The sequence below is a fragment of the Sinohyriopsis cumingii genome, chromosome 1, assembly GCF_028554795.1.
Source record: "Sinohyriopsis cumingii isolate HCF-2022 chromosome 1, ASM2855479v2, whole genome shotgun sequence".
In the NCBI taxonomy this organism is placed as follows: Eukaryota; Metazoa; Mollusca; class Bivalvia; order Unionida; family Unionidae; genus Sinohyriopsis; species Sinohyriopsis cumingii.
In genome coordinates, this window is record NC_142961.1 from 165,589,891 (window position 1) to 165,617,416 (window position 27,526).

Here is a 27,526-nt window from a genome sequence, read left to right on the forward strand (position 1 = left end):
TTTTATGAGCTTAGCTCGAAATCTAATGTTCACAAGACAGTATCCTTTGTATAATTTAACAGACATACTGCTTTTAGGAATTTCACATATTTCTATCTACAAAGATGGTGTATTTGAAAACTTTGTGTACATCTAATGACATTTAAACATTGCAATTCGCAGTTGTAAGGAATAGGCTGGTTTTTAACTTGACAAAGACTAGAAATGTAATAAAAAAACAACTGCCCCAACAAAGCCTGAAAATGACCTAAGCACAAAAGGTGTGTTTGTGTGTGAGAGTGTGTGTGTGAGTGTGTCATTTTGATTTTTAACGCAGCTTTAACAATTTTTCAGCCATATCATTACAATGTCTGCAGTGGGGCAGTTTATAGTGATGTCAAGCACTGGGGCATTATGCTGCAGACATGGAGCATGATGTCCCACCAAGTCACATTATCCTGACACCAGGCTGATCAATCCTAACACTAACCTCTTAATGCTAAGTGGCGAGCAAGGCAGCTGTTAGTACCATTTTTATAAGTCATTGGTATGACTCGGCCGGGGATCGAACTCACAACCTCCCGCATCTCAGGAGGACACTCTAACCACTAGGCCACCAGAGCAGTCTTGCACAAAATGTAGGCAAACAGATGGACAGATAAGCATAACACCAACAACATTAATGGTGAAGCATTAAAAACAAAATAACCAAACAAGTATATCCAAAAGATAACTGTTATATATTAGATTTTGATATCATTCGATCTTACAAAGTCCCTCTATCTGAAACTTAATTTTTTTAGAAAAAAGAATGATAAAACAAAAGTTCATTTTTTCCTGTTCATTTTGCATGTCAAATATTGCAGTAAAATAGTAGCATATTCTCCAAATGTTTTGTTGACTACACAATTTAAATAACACCTACACTTTGCACATATGCAAGTATAGAAGTTTTGATTTTAAAAAATGCAGAAAACTGTTTTAACCTTCAAAAGTCACCAAATTTACTGGAAACCAGAACTATTAATGATGTGAGCATCACAATGAGCTCTGCTCATAACAACTGGCTTAGAATGGGGCAATCATGAGTCATAACGCTTCTAAACAAAAATGTGGGATGCTGGAAATTAAACTCATGTAAGATCTTGTTGCTATAAAGATGTCTGCTAAATCTGAATGTAATCCAACAAATTTTGGAAAAGTGATGCTACAGAAACCGCAAGTCAAGTGGATGGTCATCCAAGGGCCTTAACCCATGTAAATGTTGTCACAGAACACTGGAAATTGTACTCATTCAGAAAATTTGTTTGAAATCCAACACAACTCGGTAAAGTCAGGCTGGCAATAGCTGGAAATCAAACCAATTTATGGTCTCATCAAACTCCTCTAAATGGTGAGAGAGAACAATGAAAACAAAACTCTTTCAGTGTCATAAAAATATAAAGCAACATACCAAATCAGGTTACAATTAAACAATTACCAGAAGTTATTTTGTGGAAACCAAATTGCTAATTGATGGACTGACATAATTTTTATATGACTCTTACAATTTTGTGAACTGGAACCCTAATAAAACAAGTTCTTTATGAAACAATCACTCTCTGTTGTACCTGACATCTATCTCCGATAAATCAATAATATTCATGATAATAACAGCACAAATGTAATTAACTAAATGGTGACCATTTATGTTCTATTAGATTTTTCTGCCTATTATACAATCTTCATACCTGCTTCCTACGGTGCATGTATGGAGTATTGGCTGATGTTTGTTATCATAGCAATCCTCATGATTAGACTTATTGAGTTTCAGTTATCAGTGTCCCTATATACCTCGTATCAGCCCCTTGCGGCTCCACATACAGGTGTCAGACACTCTTCACAACCCTACATACTCCCCCAAGTCTCTTTTCCTGAGGTATTCTAATAGAAACAATTCAGAGCTCAGCTGGTGCAGTGTGCTGTGATAGGATTTGCCCTCATTATGCCAAAGATTATTTATATTTACAATAAAGTTTATACTGAACCTATGTATTGTGTGTTATTTGTATCATGTGATTATCAAAATGACAAAACCTAAAAATCTGTGGAACACGCATCATCAAGGATAGCAAATTACTTACTTCTCTGCATGGACTAAAATTACTTTATTGGCATGCTGAAACAAATTTCAATGTGTTCAGTTGAGAAATCAACAAATATTAGTGAGATTACAATCTGTAAACAACAATTTTGTGACCGCCTGATAGGGGTAAATTTGACAGTTTTTGTACTAATATGACAGCCAATAGATGCATTAGAGGGGTGGCTGTCCTTGAGCGATACTTATGAACCAAAAAATCACTGGTGCCTTGGGATTCTGGCCATATAAAGCAGGTGGTCACAAATTAGGGAGTGGGATCCTTGTAGTACCTTTTTCCTTTGGTCAAAGTAATGCGAGGGGAGCTTTGTTCACCATATTTCCAAAAATCTTTAGCGTAACCTGGAGAACTTGCGATGAGAACCTGAGCAAATAAAAACAGTTTTCTATATGTTATAAACATATATAACATGACTATGTTCTACTGTCATATAATGCCATATAAAACATAAGGCCCTGTGCTCTCAAAACTTTTGGACCAAGAAACTTTGAACAGATGAAGTTAAAATCATGAATTTCTCAGCATCTTCTTACTTTGCTTTTTCTATTAGCATGAACAATTTTAATTACATACATATCGACCAGTAAAGACAAGTAATGAGAAGTATAGACCAGTACAGACTAGATTGGACAAGTAAAGACCAGTACAGACTAGAATGGACAAGTAAAGACTAGTACAGACTAGAATGGACAAGTAAAGACCGGTAAAGACTAAGTGCAAAATCTATTTTGAGGTTTTGAGCTCGAGGTTTTTTGCTCAAAAGTTTTCAGAATATGAGGCCTGGGTGTACAATGGTTTTTTCTATCAATGATTTAAAGCAAACAGCATAAACTCTGATCTGCCAGTACATTATGTGATAGTAGATCTAGGTTTACAATGCATTTGGGCACTGGCTACACACATATTAATACAGTAATAAAAATATCAAGAAATGGAAAGATGCAAGGACAAACAAAAAAGTTAACAAAAACAAATGTGCCCATTTACGTTATATATTTTTTGCTATTAATTAGCTATTTTGCCATTAACATTTACAAAGTGTTAAAAAATCAAGAAGTCTCCTTACAACTGTAAAAGAATGTGCAATTTATAGTATGAAATGGATTTCAAATTAAGTGTTCTTCAGCCTCATTGCCACTACATGAAGTTAACATTCAGCATGCATTAAAAATTTCTAGAACAGTTTGCTTTGGTTTGGTTTGGTGTTTGTACAGCACAGCAACACAATTAGGTTATTTTGTGCTGAGGTAACTGGAGTAAAGTGACTTGCATAAGGACACACACATCAGCCAAGCCAGGCTAACCCAATGGTATGATATGAACCCCAACTTTTGGTCACAAGTCTGGCAAACTAACCACTATGCCTCTGTGACATCTTTCTTTGATAATTAATTTATCAATTCAATTTAACTTTGCAAATTTCAATATAAAACTTTCCTTAACAACTATAAGGCATATGCAAATCATTATTTTGTCTTTAATTTGTATTTACATTTAAAAGCTTAGAATTTGAACATAATCAGGGCAGAGGGTTTCATTTAAATAAAGGACTACTGATTGATTAACACTGGAAATCCAGGAGAGTAAATTTCTTATATGCAAGGATACATATTTTATTGGTTCTGGGCATCTTGTAGTCATTATGACTTTTACTGACCTTTCTGGTTGGAAGTTTATCGATATTTACCTCCCCTGGCCACTATTATATCACTACAAACATCTGCCATGAAGCTACTTATTAAGGATTCTGATTACATATGTCCTTACCAAAAACAGCAGTTTAAAAACAAGGCTATACAGCAAACACTTCTACATTCCTGTATTAAACTGTATGAACTTTATTTCTGCAGATGGCATGGAATATTTACCTTCAAACACTAAAGAGTTACAAAAGACAGAACAACCAGATACCTTAATCATGTCATGCTTGCTAATTGATTCTTTTCAGAATGTCTGTGTACAGGAAAATTCCACAGTAACCCAAATGCTCCACTAATTTAGATAAATTTGGAGAACCATTTAAAAGAAGCTTTCAAAGTTTAACCATAAAAGAGTTCCGAAATTTAAAAAGGCTGGTAAGACATAATATTAAACTTGTAATAGGTAAACAAGAGCCATGACACAAGATGTAGTACCTCTGGACAACATGACACACCAAAAATTTAACAATATAATTTCTAGCATTGTAATATTGTTGGATAAGGCATTCAAAGTATTGTCTTTCTCTTAAAATGTATGATATTTAAATAACTAACCTGCAATATATTTATAAAAGATTGCTTTCTTAGAAACAAACAAAATCTTAAAAAGTCAACTTTACTGCTAAAGGGAACATTTCTCCTATCATGGCTATACAGAATAGTCATTTGCTATGGAAAAGACTTGAATATACTCAAACAAGTCAAAAGCATGAATTCACTTTTGATTATGGGCTAGAAATTTTCATTCATTATTGTGGTTCTTTCAAATCAGACATTCAAACATCCAGCTTTTTTTTCACATGATAAATAGAATTTTACATTTGTGGTCAGTTGAAATGAAGTTTATGAAACGTTTTTAAAAAAATTTTCCTGGACTTATTTCCTAATTTTTATTTGAAGCAAGCACTTGTGTAATATCTCCTATGTATGAATAGGGTTTAACAGCTATATGGCTCCAATCATAAGTTCCAAAAGTGTAGAAAAATTAGCACAAGCCTAACTACATAGCACCAATTTGAGGTTTAAAAAGTGTAAAGATAAAAAAATGTAAAATATTTAATACAAAACTCCTTAAAAAAAAATGTTAAAATTCTTTAAAATAAAAGATAAAGGTAAAAATATACAATAACCCATGATAAGAAAGAAACTTCATTTTAATATATCTTAAAAATAATACCTCTTAATTTTAAAGTTAAACATTACCTTTCCACTAGGTGGGCCTGTCTGACTAAAGTAAAGCTTGACACAATCATCACCCTTGACAAAAAACTGGTACTCTCCATCATGAGGAGGTATGAAATAGCCAGAGAGACGAGAAACATAATCATCATAATTCTTCTCCTCAAAATACGCTTCATCAGCAATACCAGAATGATAATCAGTGGCATTTGTGCTGAGGTTCCAGATTTGTTCCAAAGTCTCAAAAGTCTTCTTTGTTGCATTCCAGTATTCTAATTTTAAGCCTCGACCTCCTGCATTAAATAAAATTCATGTATATTAAGTTCTGAATCGTGATGTAAGAGGGAAAATCTTAAATTAGGGTTACCAGGAATGATATTATAAATTAATGATACAATTCTTAAAAAATACTTATAGGTGAACAGACAAACATACAGACAGGTGAATAAATAGACATATGGTGTAATAATATTATAAGATAATATATAAATGATTACCTGATTATCTTCATGCTTATAAATGTCAAGAAAGAAAGTAAAAGACTAAATAAACAAAGTCTAAATATGTATGTAGTAAAAAGTTAAACAAACCATTCTATGGATAAAAAGTTGGAATATCATAAAAGTTACTGAATAAGCAAAATTTTTGCATACTAACTGAATAGGTTGGTGATTGACTATCTGATGCAACGATAGCAGAATCTAAATATTGATTTCAAAGATTTCATGGCACAACAGCACAATACTAACTATACAGTGCTGATTAGAAGTTAACTTTTAAAAATGTTAATAGAAAGAATTGCAAAATTAATTCAAGAACAAAATTCCATTCCAAATAAACATGAACATGTAATACTTCAAGACAGAAGATAAAAGCAAAGAAACTGAAATTCTTTAAAATGATATATAATATAAAGAACTGAACCTGAGGATTTTTGGTGCCAGTTAAATTAGAAATAAACTTACACTTGAAGATACATTCAGTTTAGTGTATACAAACAGAAGACTGATTGGTACATTGACCCCATTAAGTGCCCTTTTAAACCTGATGGTATTCTTTTAGCCATATTTGTTCAAAATACATTTTCGAAAAATTTGAATGATTTCATAAGGCATCATAAAAAATCGGTCTTTGATTAGTCTTTTACCTGTAAAATCAGATCCCAGGACAGATGGTGATGCTGCCACTTCACACTTAAGGTAAGTGTCCTGCACCTCCTTGACTACACATATAGTTTCTGGAAAACAGAGAGAAACCAGATTTGAGATTATAAAAAAAATTTGGTGTCATCAGTTATAACATCTGCTTGTAATCTAGTTAATCTATCTGAGTTTACATTTTAAGTTTTATAAAAATTCAAGTATCAAGTCAAAGTGTAATGAGTTCATTCAAGCTTTCTGGCACGAAGGACATGAATGCTAAATAGAATGGAATCAAGACTTCTGGCATGAAACAAATGAATGCTGAATAGAATCATATACTTAATATTATTCAAATTGTCAAATACATTACATTAAAAGTAAAAAACATAAATAATTAAAATTGCTTTTGTGCTTTCTGTGAGAACGATATTATATAAATTAACATTGAGCACATAACACTGTACTTACCCCCAACGTAGGCCCTGGCCTTAGAATAAGGGGGATGCTCATCAAAGTATTTGCCATATATGGTCAATAGAAGGCCCCCCTCTGTGCTACCTGATTTAGGAGAGATGGATGTGCTTTCTGAAACAAAAATTATGTAAGGGAACTCAGTCTTTTGACATAATCTGCATGATGGTTCGTAATTCTTAAGGGTTCTAATATAATCTAATATTAATTTCACTCTAAAATGATTCAATACAAATACATTTATGAAGTCAACTTTGAACTGCATCAAGAAACTAAGATGCCAATTTATACCATTGTTGAAAGGTGAGTAACAGTAATGATTGGTCTTATATTGATTATACTGAAATATAATTCAATTTTGACCGCTGTAATAATAACTATGGGTCTCACCATTTAAATATCCAAATTATCAAGCACTCTTTTCACTCTCTGATTTATAAGCCTATTTATTTTCACAGACATCTATACACAAATTAAAACTAAGGTCAATCCATTCTTCCATCGCTCCCTCACTCCATCTCTCTATATATCTAGATAAATAAAATTAAAGAATAAATAGAGATAAAATTTTATTAATATTTTTATTACGTATAATGCACATTTGAAAAAAGATTATACCTTGATATGGTATTGACAAATGTTCAATATTTCATCAAAACTCAAATTATTTAATATAATAAAAAAATTATGTTGTGCATAATACTTATAATCATAAACTAAATAAGTATTTTATAAATAATTAATCCCAATATATTGAAAATTAATTTTAAAATTAAATTATACATAACAGTTTTACATACAGTTTTGTAAGAATAAATCAAACTGTTTCTGATGAAAATACCTGATAAGAATGACAAGACTAGGTACCACTGAATCAAAGACTCGGCTAGCGTAGGTACGTGGGAAAGCCTACCGGTAGCTTCTCGTGAGTCGGTGGTTCTTCCCTGAGTTTTCCAGGGTTCTTCCTCCACCAGTTATAGTGGCTGCCATATCCTGTGCTAAAAAATGGCGTTAAACCCTAGAACAACAACAACAACAATCACTGAATCAAGGTATATAAGCTCTGGAAAATAAATATTTTATTTAGACCTCTTAAAACAAGACAAACTCCAAGATGGCAGTCATGTTACACCCAAGAGGTACAAGATTACCTATGTGTAGGCCTGAAGAATGGCAATCCTGTCACACTAAAAAGGTACTAGATTTACCTGTGTAAGTTTGAAACATAGCAATATTGTCATCATTGAAGATCTTCAGTACGATGCTATCAGGAAGAGATCTGCAAAATAAACCTAGCATATAGAAAACTCAATACAGCAAACAATTGATCAGTCAAAGAAACAAATATGAATCCATATCCCTAACAAAAGTCTGAAAAAAGAAAGTGTTGTTGTATTCTTCTATTACCACTGCCTTCTGCACTGCATATATTTTTGATTATTACTGGGAACTTTTCACTATATTAAACCTCTACTGTTTGGGTTTTCCAGTTTCTTTTGCATCATATTTGTTAATCTTTATACCCTTATAAATAATTTCTTTCAACAAAACTGACAAAACATAACCATTTCTTATAAATAATTCTGCTAAACATTGACCTGGCATCTGTCACAAGAGCCATCTCCAAACCATTGTAAAATCCATTAAAGTTTGCCTGTGTCATAGAAGACATTAAAACATGATTATTTTTTACAAGGAAGGGGATGACTTGCTCCTCATTTTCATCATTATCAAGATGTTGTTTGAACTGCAATTATATACTGCATTTTCATTATGACCAACAAAGTATTTTTGAATCGTATAATTTTACTCTTGTAAACCAACCTTATTCATGGCTATTATCCCTTCAGAATTGCTTGTTGTGCTGCTACTATAGGTCCAAACAGGTCTAACTTAGCCTTTCACTATTTAAGATTTCAGATGTAAACCTAACGCAAGTCATCTCTGACCAACCTCCTACAACTTCTATAATATTGTTATGGGCTTATAATCTTATGTACAACTACTTATGGCACAGCTGCTTTCACATGCTGGTGGAAATTGTTCTAGCCTGAACAGATGAAATGTGTGATGAAACGTGTGATAACCTTGTCTTATGTTAATTTTCTGAATGCAGAATAAATAACCAAGTTTATCCATGATTATAAAGTCTGATCTTAAAGTATCAACCTTTCCTCTTCAAAGGTACTGAAGATGGTCCTGAGGCAAAGAGTCCAACATACAAATAGGTTTCACCACAAGACTGATTGCCCATGAGTTTGAGTCTGTTCTTCACAATGAAGGCAGGGGCCATCATGAGTTAAATTGAACCATCCTGAAGGAACTGTAAATAGTATGGGTTGACTGGCAATTTATTTCTCTGATCATACCTGCTGTAGATCAGACAAGTAAGAAGAATGTCTCATGCAAGAGATAAACCATGAACCATTGTTGACTTGAAGAGCAGCTCAAAAGCTACCTTGCTCAATAATGGAAAATACATGGTAGATTTCATTTCTGGCACAGTGTCAAAGTCTTCTGTTATCACAAATCAAAGTTTCCCAGAATGTTGCAGAGGTTTTTGTATGTCCATATCCACCCTTCCATGGTGATGTAACATATCTGATATTGTGGAATGGTATCCTTATATCATGATGGGTGCTAGTTTATTCATCTTGAAAAACTATAGCAGACAGTTACCTACTAAGGTTTCTTAAGTAGAGAAACATGTCCTTCCTCACACCACTGTGAGTAAATTCTCCACTTCTCGTACACCTGAGTGATTCTCTCCATCACTTGTTCTAAAAAATGTTTCCCAGAGGGTTTTCCCAGTAAGGTCTCAATTTGCAGGTTCAACATATCTGGGTTCAAAAGAAACTCTGGCTGTCGAGGTTGCTAGAGCAGACTAGAAAAGGACTTTACTTCCGTTGAATTCCACTGCCATATTTAACAAATCGTTTATCCACAAGTTTTACCACTTGAAAGGAGAGTCAGGATAAGACAGAACTTTAATTTCCTTGCTTTCTGCAAGCTCTTCATCATCAGAGGTGATGGAAGATAAGAGTAGCTGTCTACACCATTGCAAGCCATGTAAAGAGCATCAGCTGCCCAGGACTTCTGATCTGGGACTGGGGAGATAGAGTGTGCGAGTTTTACATTTCACCTTGTCACAGATTGATCTACAGTGGTCAATCTCAGCAGGTAATAATACAACTAAATAATAGTTAATTAATTCGGGACAAGGCCACTAATATATTTAGTCGGCCGAGAATGTGCAGAACTTGAATATGTATTTGTCAGTTATGACACCAGTTTAGAAAATCCCAAACCAGGAGGCAGAGGTCTGGGAATTCTGCCCTCCTGCCGTCTGAGATAATTTACCATGGTGGAATTGTCAAATAGAATGAGTATGACCTTTTCATAAATTGTGTCCTGCCACCAATTAAATGCTGTTACTATGGCATTCATTTCTAGGATTCTGATGTGCAATAGTCAATGTTGAATAGGCCACAATCCAAAGGCCTGCCATACTTGCCTCCATACAAATTGTTATTACTAAAGGATCGAAAGAGAACATCTGTCATAAGCCAAGTGCGGTTTTTCCATTTGCTGAGATGTGACACCATGTACTCATAAACTTGGACAGTTTGTTTCAATGGGCACAGTTTCAGTTTCCCTGATATAAGAAACTCCTCCAACCTGCTCCATTTATGCATACAAGTAACTCTTGATACTGGATTTTTGCGAGGTACCTACTGAGCATGCTACTTTGAATAAGCAGTAGTTGTAACTAAGTATGAACAGGATTTGGCACCTACAGTTCCGCTATCTAGGGGGAGATCAGTCTTGTCTAACTCCCATCTATGTGGGCAGAGAACCTTTACCTTTCATAGCTAAACATTTAAGTTCAGGAGGGCTTGATTTTCGAGGTAATAGCTATATTCCTAAGACATTATTACTGAATAAGGTATCTAAAGAAGAAAATACATAGCAAACAATCAAAACTAAGTTTAAATATTTATACACTATTAAGTTCCTTATAAATAACTTTACCAGTCTGCATTATATTTTAAAATTTTGAATGAAAGAATACTTTCTCAAACTTTGTGCACACAAAGGCATGCATATAGAGTGCACAGCCCTCAATAATACAAATTCTGATGGAGGCAGAGTGCTCTTAGGTGCTTGCCTTTAAGGATCACTGACAAATCACCTCTGTCCACATGGGTAGAAACTTGCCAGAAGCTTCCCATGGGTTGGTAGTTATTCCCTGGGCTTTTCCACCCTGAGTTCTTGCTCCAATAGATATACTACCCACTGTGTATATGCAATCATGTGCTAAAACACAGCATTAAATCATTAACCCATGGCACCACATTTATGCGTTAAGAGGTAGTACCCTACTTCGGTGCTCTGCAGCATGAAGATACACCAAAGTGGGTGGTATTACAGAAAAGTAGAGAAATGTAGCACTACAATGATATCAAAAAATAATCTAGACTCGCAGTATAAAATACTGAGAGAAAACATTTTTTACACCCGATTTTTTTCCACCAAATAATTCGCCCTTTTTGGGATCAAAATTTTTGTCTGGATTCCATACTTTTTGGACACAGATTAGGCATACTGGTCTGAACTGTACACAGACAGGCAAACCAATGCAAAAAGGAGGATAAGTTCTGGATTTGGAGTAAAACTTGGCTAGGATTAAAAAATTATGGGTCCAATAAGCAAAAAAATAAACCCCCAATGAACACTTATACCCTTCTGCACATGTGCAAGTGAAATAGCCAATGAAAAACGTTTCTAACACAACTAGGAATCAGGCTAAATGAAAAATATTCTCTTGGAAGCAGATTTGGATTTACCCAGAAGTAGCCACCAAAATGTGTTTCCTACTTGCATTTCAAGCAAAAATGACAAAAATTTCCAGGGGTAAATGAGTTTGACCCACAAAACCAAACCAAACCATTCTGATCAACACCTAATAATGTCACAGAATGGTCTATTTCAGGATGTATGATTGTGAGATTCATTATAATTTCATAAGTACTGCACACAAAAGTTAAGAAAACATGCAAAATCAAACACAATATTTTGAAGTCCTACTTTGATGTCCTCATGAATTCTCTCTATAGTTTCATTCCCCCCTTTCCTTTCAAAATGGCTGGGGTAATTTCTTCCCTTCATTTTCAGTATAAGAAAAGTACCTTTTCAGGGATTATGAAATTAAGCTAGGCATTTTTTAATCCATCGTATTTTGAAAATTTGTCAAACCCTCATTCAGGATGGAAATCTATGCTACTAGGAAAAGTTTTAATGGTAAACATTTGCAATATCTGTTTACATTACCTTCCATAGGGTGTTTCAATTATGAAACTGGTATTCAAGTTACCTGTTGAAAAAAGTTTAAGCAAGTGATGAAGCACATTCATTAAATTTTCTGACTTTAATACATAAAAGAACAAATATGAACAAATATTGCAGTCATTAAATACAGCCTCACCACACAACAGCTTAATTAAAAATTTCTGACTGAATACATGCAACATTTCTAAAATTCCAGATATGTGTAAAATCCTGAATTTAAAAGTAAGAAGTAAATTCTACTTGTATCACCTCAGAGCAAATTAACAAAATTTTTCTATCCAACATGATATTCCTTACACAATTCATTATAAGTACACATGAAGATTATGTATTTTTTAAACTAATTAATAATACAATGCCAAATAATTGGATACAAATTAAATGCTGAATGTATAGACATTATCAGCCTTGTATTTTATTTTATTTTCCATAAGAGTTTAAATTTGAACTCACCAACGTATGTTCCTCCCATTTTACACTTCATGTATCCCCATGTGCTGGTCTCTGAGTTCAACTGCACTCCATAGCTAGCAAAACAGTAAGAAAAATAAGTAAGAATCCCTTTAAGGGTGTCACGAAATTGTGTATGAGGTATATCAATATGTATATGTTGTCAAAAATGTACTCGGGTTTCGTTGGCCATTGACTAGAGCACGTGGAACTGGAGTTACATCTTGGACGTCAAATGGGCGCCACGATAGTTATATATAGTGTTCCATGTTATTTCCACTATTGCATCTCATAATTTCATTCATTCCAGTTGCTATATCGTTATGTGAACGATCGATAGGTTCATAATTTATATTCTTTTCAATATCATTATATGAACGATACAAATTTACCTGCTTTTCAATATCGTTTTATGAATGATACATTCAAATTTACATTCTTTTCTAAATCGTTATTTGAACGATACATTCAAATGCACATGCATTTCAATATCATTGTATGAACGATACATTAAAAGCTTTGTTTATATTGGGGTGTAGATCACTTTTATTTTGTTTATTGGTGATAGGAATTCATGTCAGTTTTGAAATTCCATTTGTTAAATTCATGTTTTGAGTTTTTTCTCATTGAGTTGTTGTTGATAGTACCATGTTAGGAACTTTATGATTTTCCTTATCTTTTTGTTTATAATGGTGTCAGATTTGTTAATATTTAAATTGCGTTTATAAATAAACATCTTGTAAACGCAGTTGCTTTTGGTGTCTTCCCTAATCCAGTCCCAACCCAGCTTCATCCTGTGACAAAGGGACTGATGCTCTACTGAGCAAATAGAATTTCCAGGAATTCAAGATAAAACCTTTTCTGCCATTTAACTGTCAAGTCTTGAAACCAGCTCTGATACTCATCAGCGATAACAAGGTTTTTAAATTAGCTGCTGTGGTTCACATATTGGATCTCAGCTTAAAACTATTTTCATTTAGGACAAATCAAATATTATTAGAAACCTTTTAGCAAAAACCCATGTCATAATGATCACCCATTCATGGGGATTAGTGATAAGCTTTGTAAGGCAGTGGTCATGGCAGCATTATTGAATGTACAAGTGGCACTATTTTCATTTAGGACCAACTAGGTATCATGAGAAGTCTATTTGTGAAAACCTCATGTTGATATAGCCACCCATTTGAGAACAATATTTTCAAGATATGATTTTCCATTCAGGAGGAGTAGCAATAACAAGATTTTCAAGACTGCTGCTGTGCCAATCATATATAATTTCAATAACAATGAACTGGACATAATAAGAAGTCTTGGGTGAAAATCCCCCATCAATATGACTTTCTGTTGCAGTAAAGTCATCATAATATTTTCAAGATGGCTACCATGATGACCATGTTAGGTATCAGATTGGCATCATTTTCATTTAGGACCAACTGGATATCAGAAGTCCTGTTGTTAAAACCCCATGCTGATATGACTATCCATTTAGGAGAAATAACAATAAAACGATTTCCAAGATGGCTGTCATGGTAGCCATATTGGATGTCAGATCAGCACACTTTTATTTAGGACCAACAAGACATCATATGAAGTCTTTTAATGAAAACCTCATGACAATATGTAGCAATAGAACGATTTTCAAGATGGCCACTGTGGTGGCCATAATGGACATTAGATCAGCACCATTTTCATTTAAGACCAAGCAGACATCATAAAAAGTATTTTAACTGCCATACTGGACATCACAGTGGCACCATTCTAATTTGGACAAACTGGATATCACAAGAAGTCTTTTAGCGAAAACTCTATGTTGATATGGCTATCCATGTAGGACTGGCAATACAATTTTCAAAATGACCACTGTGGCAGCCATACTGGACATCAGATGACCACCATTTTCATTTAAGACCAAGTAGACATCATAAGAAGTCTTTTAGTGAAAACCCCATGTGATATGACCATCCATTCAGAAGCAGTAAAGATAACAAGATGGCCTCTATGACAGCCATATTGGATATCCAAGCAGTACCATTTTATTTAGACCAACTAGATAATGGGATGAATATGTGTGTAAAGTTTCAAAGTAATCCTCCAAGTAGTTAAGAACGAGTCGGGACAACAAACTTGCACTATTGGATGGACAGACAATGGAAAATAAACAATAGATTATCCCATAAGGTCTTCTGGTCTATTACCAGTAGAGCTAAAATTAGATAAACAACAAAATAAATAATAAAAATTCAAAAAAGATAAAATATTTACCACACAAACACAAGGCTCTGATATTCAATGTACAACTAGCATAAAGTAAGCAATAAAAATATATAATATTTTGCATGCAGGCATACATTCATTATGCCTTTCATTATATATATATATATATATATATATATATATATATATATATATATATATATATATATATATATATATATATCCTAAACTGGGTACTGTTGGGACCAAAAATTTAGATTTCTTCATAAAGGAGACCAGTATCAAGATCTTATAGCAGTACCAGAACAGCTTTAACATGACCAAAATATTTGGTCAGTTTGCTGGAAACCATGTTACAGTGGGTCAGTTTTGGTAAGTTTCCTTATATTCTTATTGCCCATTACTACAGTATATTCATTCTTATGAAAGACCAAATTATAGCTTACCTTAGAGAAAACTCTAAATATGAAAAGCTATAGCTAAAAGAATGCCTTTCATTATATGGAACAGAAAACTCATTCTTTTAATGAATGCCATGCAGATCATGTATGATTATTATTATCTGAATCATGTTAATAACAACACATACATAATAGAATTTAAAACCAATTAAATCTTTGACATAATTTGCCAAATTAATCTCTAAAGTGGTAAGAGACCAATTAATGGACTAAAATTGTTCCTTTGATAATACTTAAGTAGTCTTAACACATTAGGAGTACAATAACTACCTAACAAATCAACCCTCATAAGCTTCCCTTTTTGCAACAAAGTGCTATAATTTGTCTGTTCAACTAGGCTGAATCAGATAAGAGTGATTCTCACCTTAAAATGTGAGATTAGTACCAAGTCAATTAGGACTTATATGTGAGTATACATGGTACTTATCAATTAGGACATTGTTACTTACAAGGTGTCAGCAATGGCATCTGTGTCTTTCAAGCTGCACAAATGTGGTCCTGAATAGACCCTAGATAAAAGATATATGTGCATGAAATTAGTGCAGGAACAAATAATGATAATGTTCAATAACCATATAGACATCAAATGTGACAAAGGTAAAGACAAACAATTAATTGCTCTTTAGATGTTATAAAGATCATGACAAACAATTAATTATTCTTTAGATGTTAAAAAGATCAAGACAAACAATTAATTATTCTTTAGATGTTAAAAAGATCAAAACAAACAATTAATTGTTCTTTAGATGTTAAAAAGATCAAGACAAACAATTAATTGTTCTTTAGATTTACAATGATCAAGACAAACAATTAATTGTTCTTTAGATGTTAAAAAGATCATGACAAGCAATCAATTATTTTTTTAGACGTTAAAAAGATCAGGACAAACAATTGTTCAACAGATGTTACAAAGATCTAGACAAACAATTAATTGCTCATTAAATATTACAAAGAATAAGACAATCAAATGTTATGTATATCTATTTTGTGTGTTTATTTTTTGCCATGATCATTGAATGTAACAATCATCTGTAGACAAGATATTATATAGTAAATTTTTGTTCATGAGTGCAGATTTTATTTTAAGGTAATGAGCTACAAATAGGTTGTTGATTTTGGTTCAAGTTCTATTTAATGAACCTGCTTACAGTTTGTGATAATTTTCCTCTGGATGATTAAGTCAGGTGGGTTGTGTTGTGACCTAGTCATGTAGGAGGTATTGCAACACAGAGTCATGATACAGTCATGGGAATGTATGTAAGAAGGAAGAAGATAACAATACATCCCAAATTCCAATTTTTATTAGTTTTTATTTTATTTTCAGTCTGCAGAAGTATTTAACATTGTGTTTAGATTTAACTTGAGAGGAATATTTATTTAAATTATTTACTGATACTACAAAGTAGTCACATGACTGGACTTTTTTGAAATTATTGTAAATCACTTCAAAGGAATTTTGGACAATGCCATTGTGTGATTCATCAAGACTGATGAAACTTTAGCACATTCAAGGCTTTTGGTACATCAGAACATGCAGGACCTGGAATTCATTTGGAACAATAAATTCTTTTGGACTTGTGATAGAACGTTTTAATTTATTTTAGATTTATTACAGTACTCTAATTCCCTCTTAAATTTTCATTTATAATTGAGATATCTAAATTATTTGTCAAGTTTTACAAAAATTGCTGATTCTGCTTCTTTCACTTACTTATTTTAATAGCATACAGTTGTAACACAATTAACTGTTCTTTAGATGTTACAAAGATCAAGACAAACAATTAATTGTTCTTTAGCTGTTACAATGATAATGACAACAATAAATATTTCTCTATTATTGTTAAATATTGCCATAACTCAAATGGTTCATCTAAATGAGCCATTATACATTAAATGCATTTCTCAGCTTTAATTGCCTAGATATCAATAATCATTTTGGGCACTGTGACCATGTAACATGAAGTTCATGAGGATCTGAGGTTGTTATTCTCACTGTTAATGACTTAAAAGCCAAATGTAAGGTCATTTTGCCAAGAAATGCAGTTTATTATGATGCTTTCAAACATGTAAAAGGTTTTTTTACCATGTTCTTTTAGTAAGGACAGCTATGATAACTTGATTACTTTTGACAATACTGGAAAAAGACCAATGATAACTCAATTACTTTTGATCATGCAGGGAAAAGGCCAATGGAAATGAAATTACTTTTGATTATGCAGGGAAAAGGTCAATGAAAATGAAATTACTTTTGATTATGCAGGGAAAAGGCCAATGAAAACTTGATTACTTCTGATTATGCATTTCATAACATTGGATGATTATGTCACTAAGCTATGTAACACTGAGATTAAAATCTGTTAACAAGTAGTGAATATAAACTGAAATACCATACTATTAATGCAACAAGTTATAGTTTAAGCACTATGTCTGACTCTGTCAAAATATCTGCTGTAGGTGGGAAAATTCAGTGGAAACTTGAACTAATCAGGTACTAGTGCCTCGATAATATATGCCAGCACACGAAAATGGTTTAAAGCGCATAGCATCAATATAGGTAAGTATCATCAATCTGGGTTGAGCATGTTATACAAAAATATTCAATCAAACTAGGTACTATTTCTGTAAGTCAGGTTTTGAGGGTTACATGTAAACTGCATTGCATTAGTCTCACCATATTAAAAGTGCATGCATGTGATGCAAGTTAGGTTACATGTAACTTACAGATGTCACTAGGGTTAGGTTACATGGAACTTACAGATGTCACTAGGTTTAGGTTACATGTAACTTACAGATGTCACTAGGGTTAGGCCACATATACCTTATGTGACTAGAGTCAGACTGCATGTACTTTACAAATGTTTGTAACTTGAATTAGGCTGCATAAATGTTACAGATGTAATGGATGTTAGGCTGCATGTACCTTACAAATGTTTGTGACTAGATTTAGGCTGCATGTACCTTACAAATGTTTGTGATTAGAATTAGGCAGCATATATGTTACAGATGTAATGCATGTTAGCTGCATGTACCTTACAAATGTTTGTGACTAGAATTAGGCTGCATATATGATACAGATTTAATGCATGTTAGCCTGCATGTACCTTACAAATGTTTGTGACTAGAATATGCTATATGTACTTTACGTGGTTTTCTTTTTTAGAGAAAAGAGATTACCTTACTCCTAAAAATGTTCTTACACTCAACAATTACAAAACAAACAAAACCAGATTAAAGTTTTCCCATGCCTGCTTAACATGAAAAGAATATTCTTGCTTCAAATAGACTATATGACCCACATCTCCTGCTCCATACAACTAATTTTCTTCCACAATTCTTTTTAATTTTTTTATATTTCCAAACCCATTAATGAACTCTCTTCAAACTTCTTGGAAAGCCAATACTTGTGTAGGTTTCAAGTTAGTCACATCAATAAAAGGGGAATTAACCATGCTAGGTATAGTCCTTCTTGGGATTAACCTCCCATGGCCTTGATCTACGTTATGATCAATGTATGATAATAATACCAATATTTTATCATGGAAATATGCATCACTTCTATTAATCATAAAACATATACCCCTTTTATGATCACTGAGAGTTTATTTTGAATGGATAAGGTAAACAAAAATATCACAAAATTTTAATTGGAAAACAATTTTGTGAGAATTTAACAAAGAAAATTAATTTCTGATATATTAAAGACACTAAAATCCAGAACATGATTTAATGCATATATAGTTGCTCATTAATTTGCCAGAAAATTAATGCAACATGCATATATAGTCCCTCATTAATTTGCCAGAAAATTAATGCAAAATGCATATATAGTTCCTCATTAATTTGCCAGAAAATTAATGCAACATGCATATATAGTCCCTCATTAATTTGCCAGAAAATTAATGCAACATGCATAAATAGTCCCTTATTAATTGTAAAACTATCGAACATGTATGCAAAATGTACAAGATCTACTGAAATTGACAATTCCTACAAATCATTCTTTATCATTTTGATATTCATATGTTGGTACCCGCTTAGTGAAAGAATACAATTATGCAACCAGCATGTCACTTTAAAAATACTTCCGCTTTGTACAATGCAAGTAAAACAGAAGTTCTTCCACAAACTAATAAATATGTTCTGTTCTATTTCATTTTCAACCATAAAAAGGTTTGACGTAAAATCTGAAATTTATTTCAAATAAATTCACAGTAACTGAGATGCATGAGCAAGTACAATTCTTACCGAAGAATTTTTTGTTCTAATCCATTTGTGCTCAGGTCAATATTGGATCCAAATCTATCTGTGAAGATTTGTCCATACATCGTCAAAATGGTGCCTGAAAGAATTGCAATAAATCCATCACAATGCAGGTAATGTTGTTTTTAAGAAAGGAATTTTTATATTTACAGTGGAAACCTTTACTTTAATAAAGATATTCAGCTGGCTGAAAATCATATCGTATAAGTATTTTATAAATGAGTTCCAGTGTCTTTCCCTTTCTACACCCACACTCGTGTTGATATGACCATCCATTAAGGAGAATTAGTGAATGGGTGTTCAATATGTTCATCATAGCAGCCATATCTGAGGTAAGATCAGCACTATGTTCATTCAGGACCAACTAGATATCATAATTTGTCCTCTAGTAAAAAACATGTTGATATGACTTTCCATTTAGGAGGAGTAACAGTAACAAGATTTGAAAGGTGTGCATATTGGAAGTCTGATTAGCACCATTTTCATTAGGACCAACTAGAAATTATCAGAAGTCTTTAAGTGAAAACCTGATGGTCACATAACAATCCATTCAGGTGGAATAGTAATAATACTTTCAATATAGCCACTCTAGTAATGTCCAGGCAGCATCACATTCATTTAGATCCAACAAGACACCATAAGAAGTTTCTGGTGAAGACTGCATGATAATACGCTTTTCAGTTTAGAAAGGAGTAGCAATAACAAGCATTCATTTCATTTAGGACCAACCAATAATCATAAGAAGTCTTTCAGTGAAAAATCTGTCTTGATATGTCTAGCCATTCTGGGGGAGTAGCAGTAACAATATGATTGTCAAGATGGCTGCTGTGGCAGCCATATTGGACATCTAAGCAGCACCATTTTCATTTAGGATCAACTAGACCTTTAGATGAATGTGTGCACAAGAGTTTCATGAAAATCCTCGTAGTTTTGGAGGAGTAATGATAAAATCGTGTGCTAACAGACAGGCAGATGTTGGATGACAGATAAAAGGCCATCCTACCAAACTTCTTTAAAAACTAGTATCTTATATTCACTGTAAAAAAAATCATGAAATGAGGCTTTCTTATATTGATATACAGAACTATTTTTGCCTCAATTTTTCAAATTTAGTTTCCTTAGAAAAATTTATGTCCTAATTTATTCACTCTTAATCATCAGAGGCATATAAATGTCCAACAGATATCCATTTGCCATAGCTTTATTGTGTTGGGAGCATGTTTCATGTCCAGCTCACCTGGAGATCCTGAGGTTGGATAAATGTATTGTATGAAAGGTGTGTTCCAAAACCAGGGCTGGAAAAGAAATATAAAGAAATCTAGAAAGTACAAACCATGTAAACTACTGTAATTATGTACCTAATGATGCGTAAGACACATGAGCCATCTGCTTGTCAATGCAGGAGATTATTAGATTACAAGGCTGTCATTTATGAAAATTCTTGTGTAATAAATGGCACTTTCTTTTGAAGCCAAATTGTCCTTCACAAAAAAGTTGCAACACCAATTTGATGCAATACTATTTTTAAGACCTGTTTTCAACAGCTGAAGGAAACAATTTTAGCTCAGAATCATTATTCTGATAATATACACTACCTTGAAGTCCTATCCAAAAATAACCCTGATAACTTCTGCAAAAACAATTCAGAATAAAATCAAATATTAAATATTCATGGTTTGAACAAAATAGTTAAAAGAATTATTAAGATAAAGAGCAGATGATGGTTGTTACTAAAATTAAATGGGGACAAGATATGAAACTAAATGTCTTTTCTAGTAACTGTTTGTGTTACTTATCATTTCTCCTTTTTTTAATTATATAAGATATTATTTGACTTCCCTGATTGACCCATCATGTCTAACCTACTACTTTCCCTTTGAGAGCTTTTATTTTTTTCTTTGACCCTTTATTTAGGGGTCCCAGTGACCCTTTAAAAAAAAAAAACCTAATGAAAGCTCTGTTAAAAGTTCTTTCAAAATGCCATATAATTTTAGGCCAAACTTTATGATGGAACTGAATTATTCATGTTTCTTTTTTAATATATAGGAAAAAAATCATTATTAAAGAAAACAATGGGCCCATCACCAAGGGACCTGCTCTCTACAGCCTGCTTGGCACAGCTTTAAAAAGTAATACTTCTATTGTAATACCAAATTTTGGAAAAGATGGGCTTTCATGGGCCATAACTCTTAAAATGATTACAGTCAGACTGACAAAAAGGGTAAGTACTACTTGATCCCACATTCTGATCCTGTGCCAAACAAAACCTTTAGCTGATAACTGGGAATGTATAGAAATAATTGAATTAAGACTGCAAGTAAATCATAATCACTTATATTTTAATCCAGTCCTTGCTGGATATATAGTAAGTAGTCTGATTTATGTGAAATGACTGCAATGGAAGTTATTGCTTATTTGGATGCAGGGACTAACTTTTCAGATTCTTTCACATCTGATATATATCATAATTTCATAACCGTACAAGAATCAAGCCAAGAAAACATCTCCAGTAACCAGTCCTTATGTATTTTACACCTAATTCCCACCATAAAAGAAGATGGCATATGTATTGCCCATCTAATTCCCACTGTTAAACCATGACATATGTACTGCCCATCTAATTCCCACTGTTAAACCATGACATATGTATTGACCATCTAATTCCCACCATTAAACCATGGCATATGTATTGCCCACCTAATTCCCACCATTAAACCATGGCATATGTATTGCTCACCTAATTCCCACCATTAAACCATGGCATATGTATTGCCCAACTAATTCCCACTGTTAAACCATGGCATATGTATTGACCATCTAATTCCCACCATAAAAAACATGGCATATGTATTGCCCACCTAATTCCCACCACTAAACCATGGCATATGTATTGCTCATCTAATTCCCACCACACAAAAAAACATGGCATATGTATTGCCCATCTAAATCCCACACAAAAAAACATGGCATATGTATTGTCCAATCCCCACTATAAAAAAACATATCACATCTATTGTCCACCTAATTTCCACCATAACAAAAATGTCACTGAAACAGCAAACATTAACTTACAATGTACTGGCAGTTCCAGGAGTACTTGTTTCCATTACAGTAATTACTATCTTTGACTGGTACTCCATCTACAGTCACCGCAAGGTGATAAGGGACTTCTGGCATCCCCCTGAAAGAAAGGAAAGAACACTAAGTTCTGAAGATACCATAAATAAGCTGATCTGAGACTTGACTACCATTTGCACAAGTCCCTTCCCTAAACCCAACGGGACCCTTTTCTTCTCAAATTCAAAATCAGAGTTTCTTTATATACTCCTTTGTCGCCTGTGTTACCAGTGCAGCACATACAGCTGACAAGAAAATACCAATTACATCCAACTGTTCATAATATTCCAAACACTATGGACAAATATCATGTGCAGTCTTTTGATTAGCATTACAAAACTTTGTTTATACACAATTTAAAAAAACGACTACTCTGGTGGCCTAGTGGTTAGAGTGTCTGCCTTGGATGCAGGAGATTGCAGGTTAAACCCCGGCCAAGTCATACCAAGGGCTTATAAAAATGGTAATAGCAGTTTAAGCTAATCTGACTGAAAAACAATGGTATCATTCAAAAAACCTGGATGCTGCAATAACAGGTCGCATCAATACACTTGTCCAGTGACAGTGAGGTATATAAACCTCTCACTGATAAGGCAAAGTAATTATTTGAACAAATGAATCAACCAAATCAATTCTCTCTGATGAATTACAATAGTAGCAAAACCAGTCAGGGACCTATGGTGACTAGATCCACCCACATATGGAAGGGTCCATCTCCACATCCTTTCAGTCAACACTTTCTAGCAATTAATATTTAATCGGAAGTGAGGGCAACCCTATGGGGCATATCAATCTGACAGATCCCAAAATAAACAGACAGCCCAATGAATCTCTACAGAAGAGCATCAGCACCTCTATCTTACACAAGAATAGAAGAGATTCCTATTTGAAAACGCTAACAAGCCAAGTATTTGCTACTATTTAAGTGTCTATATTCTTTCACCTATCGGAAGCAATAAACACTATACTTTTTGTCAGATAATAAAAATTTAATCTGATACAAAGCTCTCAAGTCGCAATATTAATCAGAAAGATAGAGAATTTTATTTTATTTGCCAATTACATACTCTACAGCTGGTATGGATCAACATCTCTATTAAAATGGGAGTCCAGGCATTTTTAACATGGCTGAGCACCTACACTAACATGTACAAATGTGATTAATATTATTCATAACGGATTATTCTGCTATGTAGTTCATATTTACTTAGACATGTACAAGATTTTGTACACTTATATGCAACTACATTAATTAGCTGTCAGACTGGCATCATTACCATATTAGCTGTCATTTTCTTTTAGGATCAACTACATTAATTACCATATTAGTTGTCAGACTGGCATCATTTTCTTTTAGGATTAACTACATTACCATATTAGCCATCAGACTGGCAACATTTTCTTTTAGGATCAACTACATTACCATATTAGCTGTCAGACTGGCGTCATTTTCTTTTAGGATCAACTAGACATCATAATATGAAGTGTTTCCTTTAAGACCAACAAAACAACATAAGTTTCATGGTGAATACTGGATGTCAGACCTGCACTATTTTCATTTAGGTCTAGCTAGATATCACATGAAGTCTGTCACGGAATTAAATTCTTTTATTTTGTGAATACATGTACTTGGATTTCATTTTTTGTGTACAATGATATCCGAGGGTGATTTATGTATATTGTGTTGTATGTCGAAATAATGAGTTTGGTTCATCCCGTGTCGCACATGTGAAGTGCTCTCGATGGGATGAACGGAATGCCTACAATGCACAGACTATGTCTGTGTATAAATACCTCGCCATACGTACATTTCTTTACCATACGGATAAGTCTTGTCAGCCAGCAGTCTGCTTCAAGGACTTGCACATCTTCAGCTGTAGAGGTATGTTAAGTTTACTAATTTCTAGTCCATAAGTTATAACTACTGTATTACCACGTTTATGTTTGAATATTTGCTATGTAGCTTTGGTTTACGCAGTATAATGCACATATTTCTATTCTTGTTTGCAACTTAGCAAGGGATTTATATTAATAATGTAAAGCTACATTTTTTAAAGAACTGTTTAATATAGTAGGATTCTTATTGAGCAGCATTAGGTTTATTTTTGAACCTGTCATTTTGTAATTATTGTGCTGATAATGTAATCTACATAACTTACCGTGTATAACGTCATTACATTATTATGCCCATGTCATGCATAGTACATGGCATTGAATATATTTTCAGCTGTCTAATGTCCGGGGTGTCCGGACTGTCTAATGTCTGGGGTGTGCAGAGTGTCTAATGTCTGGGGTGTCCGGAGTGTCATTATACTTGTATGCTCATTTGTGTGTTTCAGACGCTCTTGACAAGACCGTGAGGTTGAGTAGACACATAACATTACTTTATTTTTTGTACATGTTTCGTGCTTTTGTTGCCATTCGAGAAAGAAAATATGGTTTGTTGAAATAGTAATTACGCATTTTGCATAATACTGCACACCAAGCTTTTGAAATTTCATCAATGAAAGAACTTGTAGAACTGGGGAAACTGTTCAGCTATGAGGAGGAGTCCTTTAGAAATTCCATTCGTGAAGAACAGGCTAGGGAAAGGGATCAAAGGTTAAAGGAGCAGGAAATAGAAAGGGAGAAACTAGAGATAGAAAAGGAAACCAAGAAGGAGTTGATAGAATTAGAAAAACAGGCCATAAAGGAAAGGATAGAATGGGAAAGGGAAGCAGAGAAGGAGAAGATAGAATTAGAGAAGGGGAAGATAGAATTAGGAAAACAAGCAGAGAGGGAGAAGATAGAACTGCTTAAAGAAGTAGAAGATCAGAAGTTAGAAAGGGAAAAACAAGTAAGGTTAGAAACTTTGGAGACAGAAGATAGAAATAGGGAGAGGGAGTATCAAAGAAATGCTGAGCTATTGCAAACTAAAAAGGAGGGGGAACATGGAGTTAAACAGAGAGGTCCAAAAGTGCCCCCATTTGAAGACAATAAAGATAACATGGATAGTTATCTAAACAGGTTTGAAAAGTACGCCACGGTACAAAAATGGAAGAAAGAAGATTGGTCGCTTCATCTTAGCACGTTGAAGGGTAAAGTTTTAGATATGTATTCGCGTTTATCCATGGCCGATTTGCTGAATTATCTTGCGCTGAAAGATGCACTGCTAAAGAAATACGAGCTAACCGAACAAGGGTTTCGCAAGAAGTTTAAGTATAGCAAACCCGAGATGCGAGACATTCACCCAGTTCGTCAGTAGGACGTGCAATTACTTGCAGCGATGGGTGGAATGTGATAAAGTCATTAGGACATTTGAGGGTCTTATCGATTTCTTGCTTCAAGACCAACTATTGACAATTTGTGGCAAGGAGTTATATTTGTTCTTGAGGGAAAAGTCCTTCACAAATATACGACATGGCCACACAGGCAGATTTATTCGCTGAAGCTCAGGGAGGTTCACAGAACGTCATCTTGCAAGACAACAAAGGTGGGAATCAGGTCAAGGACCAGAAACCCATGGATCCTGGAAAACCTGGTAGGGATAACCAGAGAAGGCATAAGGACAAGCAATGTTTCACTTGCAAGGAGTGGTGCCATATCTCCCCCAATTGTCCTAAGCAGAAGGGACCAGTCCAGAGAGTTGCGGTAGCCATTGAATTTAAACGGTCGGTAGATAGAAAACTTGTTGTTTCCCAGCAAGTTAAGCGGGAAGTGGTGTATAAGCCAGTGGTGCGTGCAGAGATCGGTCGCGATGCAATCCAATCGATCAGCACATGTATCTTCCCTGAGGCAAGGGTACCGATGGCAAATGGCACTGTCAATGGACAAGAAGTGACTTTTGCGAGACACAATGTGCACTACTGTAGACATGAAATGGAGCTAAGTGAGTGATGATAAACTGCTTGGGTTTAAATTGCCTTGTATGCTACATGACCAGACAATTGACCACGCTCCTATTGCAAGGATAGTTATCGAAACGCCTTTCTTGACTGGTACCGTGGAAGCATTGTGCATAGCCAACCTGATCTATGAACTTACATTGGCAATGTACAAGGATCTAGACTCCCAACCATGTCAGACTTCCAATTCCGGATCATCCAAGCAGTGCATACTAGGGCTCAGGTAAAGGAAGATAACAAACCTTTACATAAATTAAAAGTACAGGAAGCCATTACTGATATCTCCCACAAAGAATTTCAGAATGAGCAAAAACGTGACGCATCTCTACATGCAACCATGGAGAAAGCATTATCGGGTACCATGAGGAAGTGTAAGAACTGGGGTTCCTCTGAATTCCTTACTCAAAAAGGTTTAATGTATAGGGAATACTCTACACTTGATAGGAAGTTCTTGCAACTAGTGGTCCCCCAGAAATTCAGGTCACATGTACTCAAGGTCATGCATGAGTTGTGTATGGTGGATCATTTAGGCATGAAGAAAACAACAGATAGGGTATTATGAGAATTTTATTGGCCTGGTGTCAATAGCGACGTAGCATGGTTCTGTCACTCGTGCGAGGTTTGCCAGAAGACTGTCTCTAAGGGCGGGGTAACTAGAGCACCGTTAGGTCAGATGCCCTTGATAGATACTCCATTTAAAAGAGTGCCCACTGACATTGTAGGACCTATATTTCCACATACAGATCCGAAAAACTGATACATCTTGATGCTGGTAGATTATGCTACTAGATACCCTGAAGCCATAGCTTTGCCATCGATTGAAACCGAACGTGTAGCCGAGGCACTCGTAGACATGTTCAGCAGGGTCAGAGTGCCCGAAGAGGTTCTTATGGATTGTGGAGCGCAATTCATCTTAGATCTCATGGCAGAAATTAGTAGGTTGTTGTCCCTTAAACAGTTGCACAATGTGCAATAGGTTGGTAGAGAAATTCAATTGGATGTTGAAGCAAATGTTGCGATGGATTTGGGCGGAAAGACCTAAGGATTGGGATAGGTATCTGAACGCAATTCTGTTCGCGTATCATGAGGTTCCTCATGAAAGCTTAGGCTTCTCCCCGTTTGAACTATTGTACGTAGGACAGTTCGTGGTCCATCTGCATTCTACGTGAACTGCAGTCA

At 34.3% G+C, this 27,526-nt stretch overlaps 1 protein-coding gene across 1 annotated transcript in view; it reads right to left on the reverse strand.

The window, feature by feature from the left end:
* LOC149808313 (fibrocystin-L-like) overlaps positions 1 to 12,492 on the reverse strand; it is a 171,334-nt gene extending 158,842 nt beyond the window's left edge. The window contains exons 1-7 of the mRNA XM_089966857.1: positions 12,415 to 12,492; positions 11,944 to 11,986; positions 7,821 to 7,891; positions 6,610 to 6,726; positions 6,147 to 6,236; positions 5,024 to 5,292; positions 2,392 to 2,483 (exon numbers count right to left, since the gene is read on the reverse strand). Coding sequence (XP_089822983.1) covers positions 2,392 to 2,483; positions 5,024 to 5,292; positions 6,147 to 6,236; positions 6,610 to 6,726; positions 7,821 to 7,891; positions 11,944 to 11,986; positions 12,415 to 12,445 — 713 coding nt within the window. The 5' untranslated portion in view covers positions 12,446 to 12,492. The remainder of the gene's footprint in view (positions 1 to 2,391; positions 2,484 to 5,023; positions 5,293 to 6,146; positions 6,237 to 6,609; positions 6,727 to 7,820; positions 7,892 to 11,943; positions 11,987 to 12,414) is intronic.
* Positions 12,493 to 27,526: the final 15,034 nt, after the last annotated feature.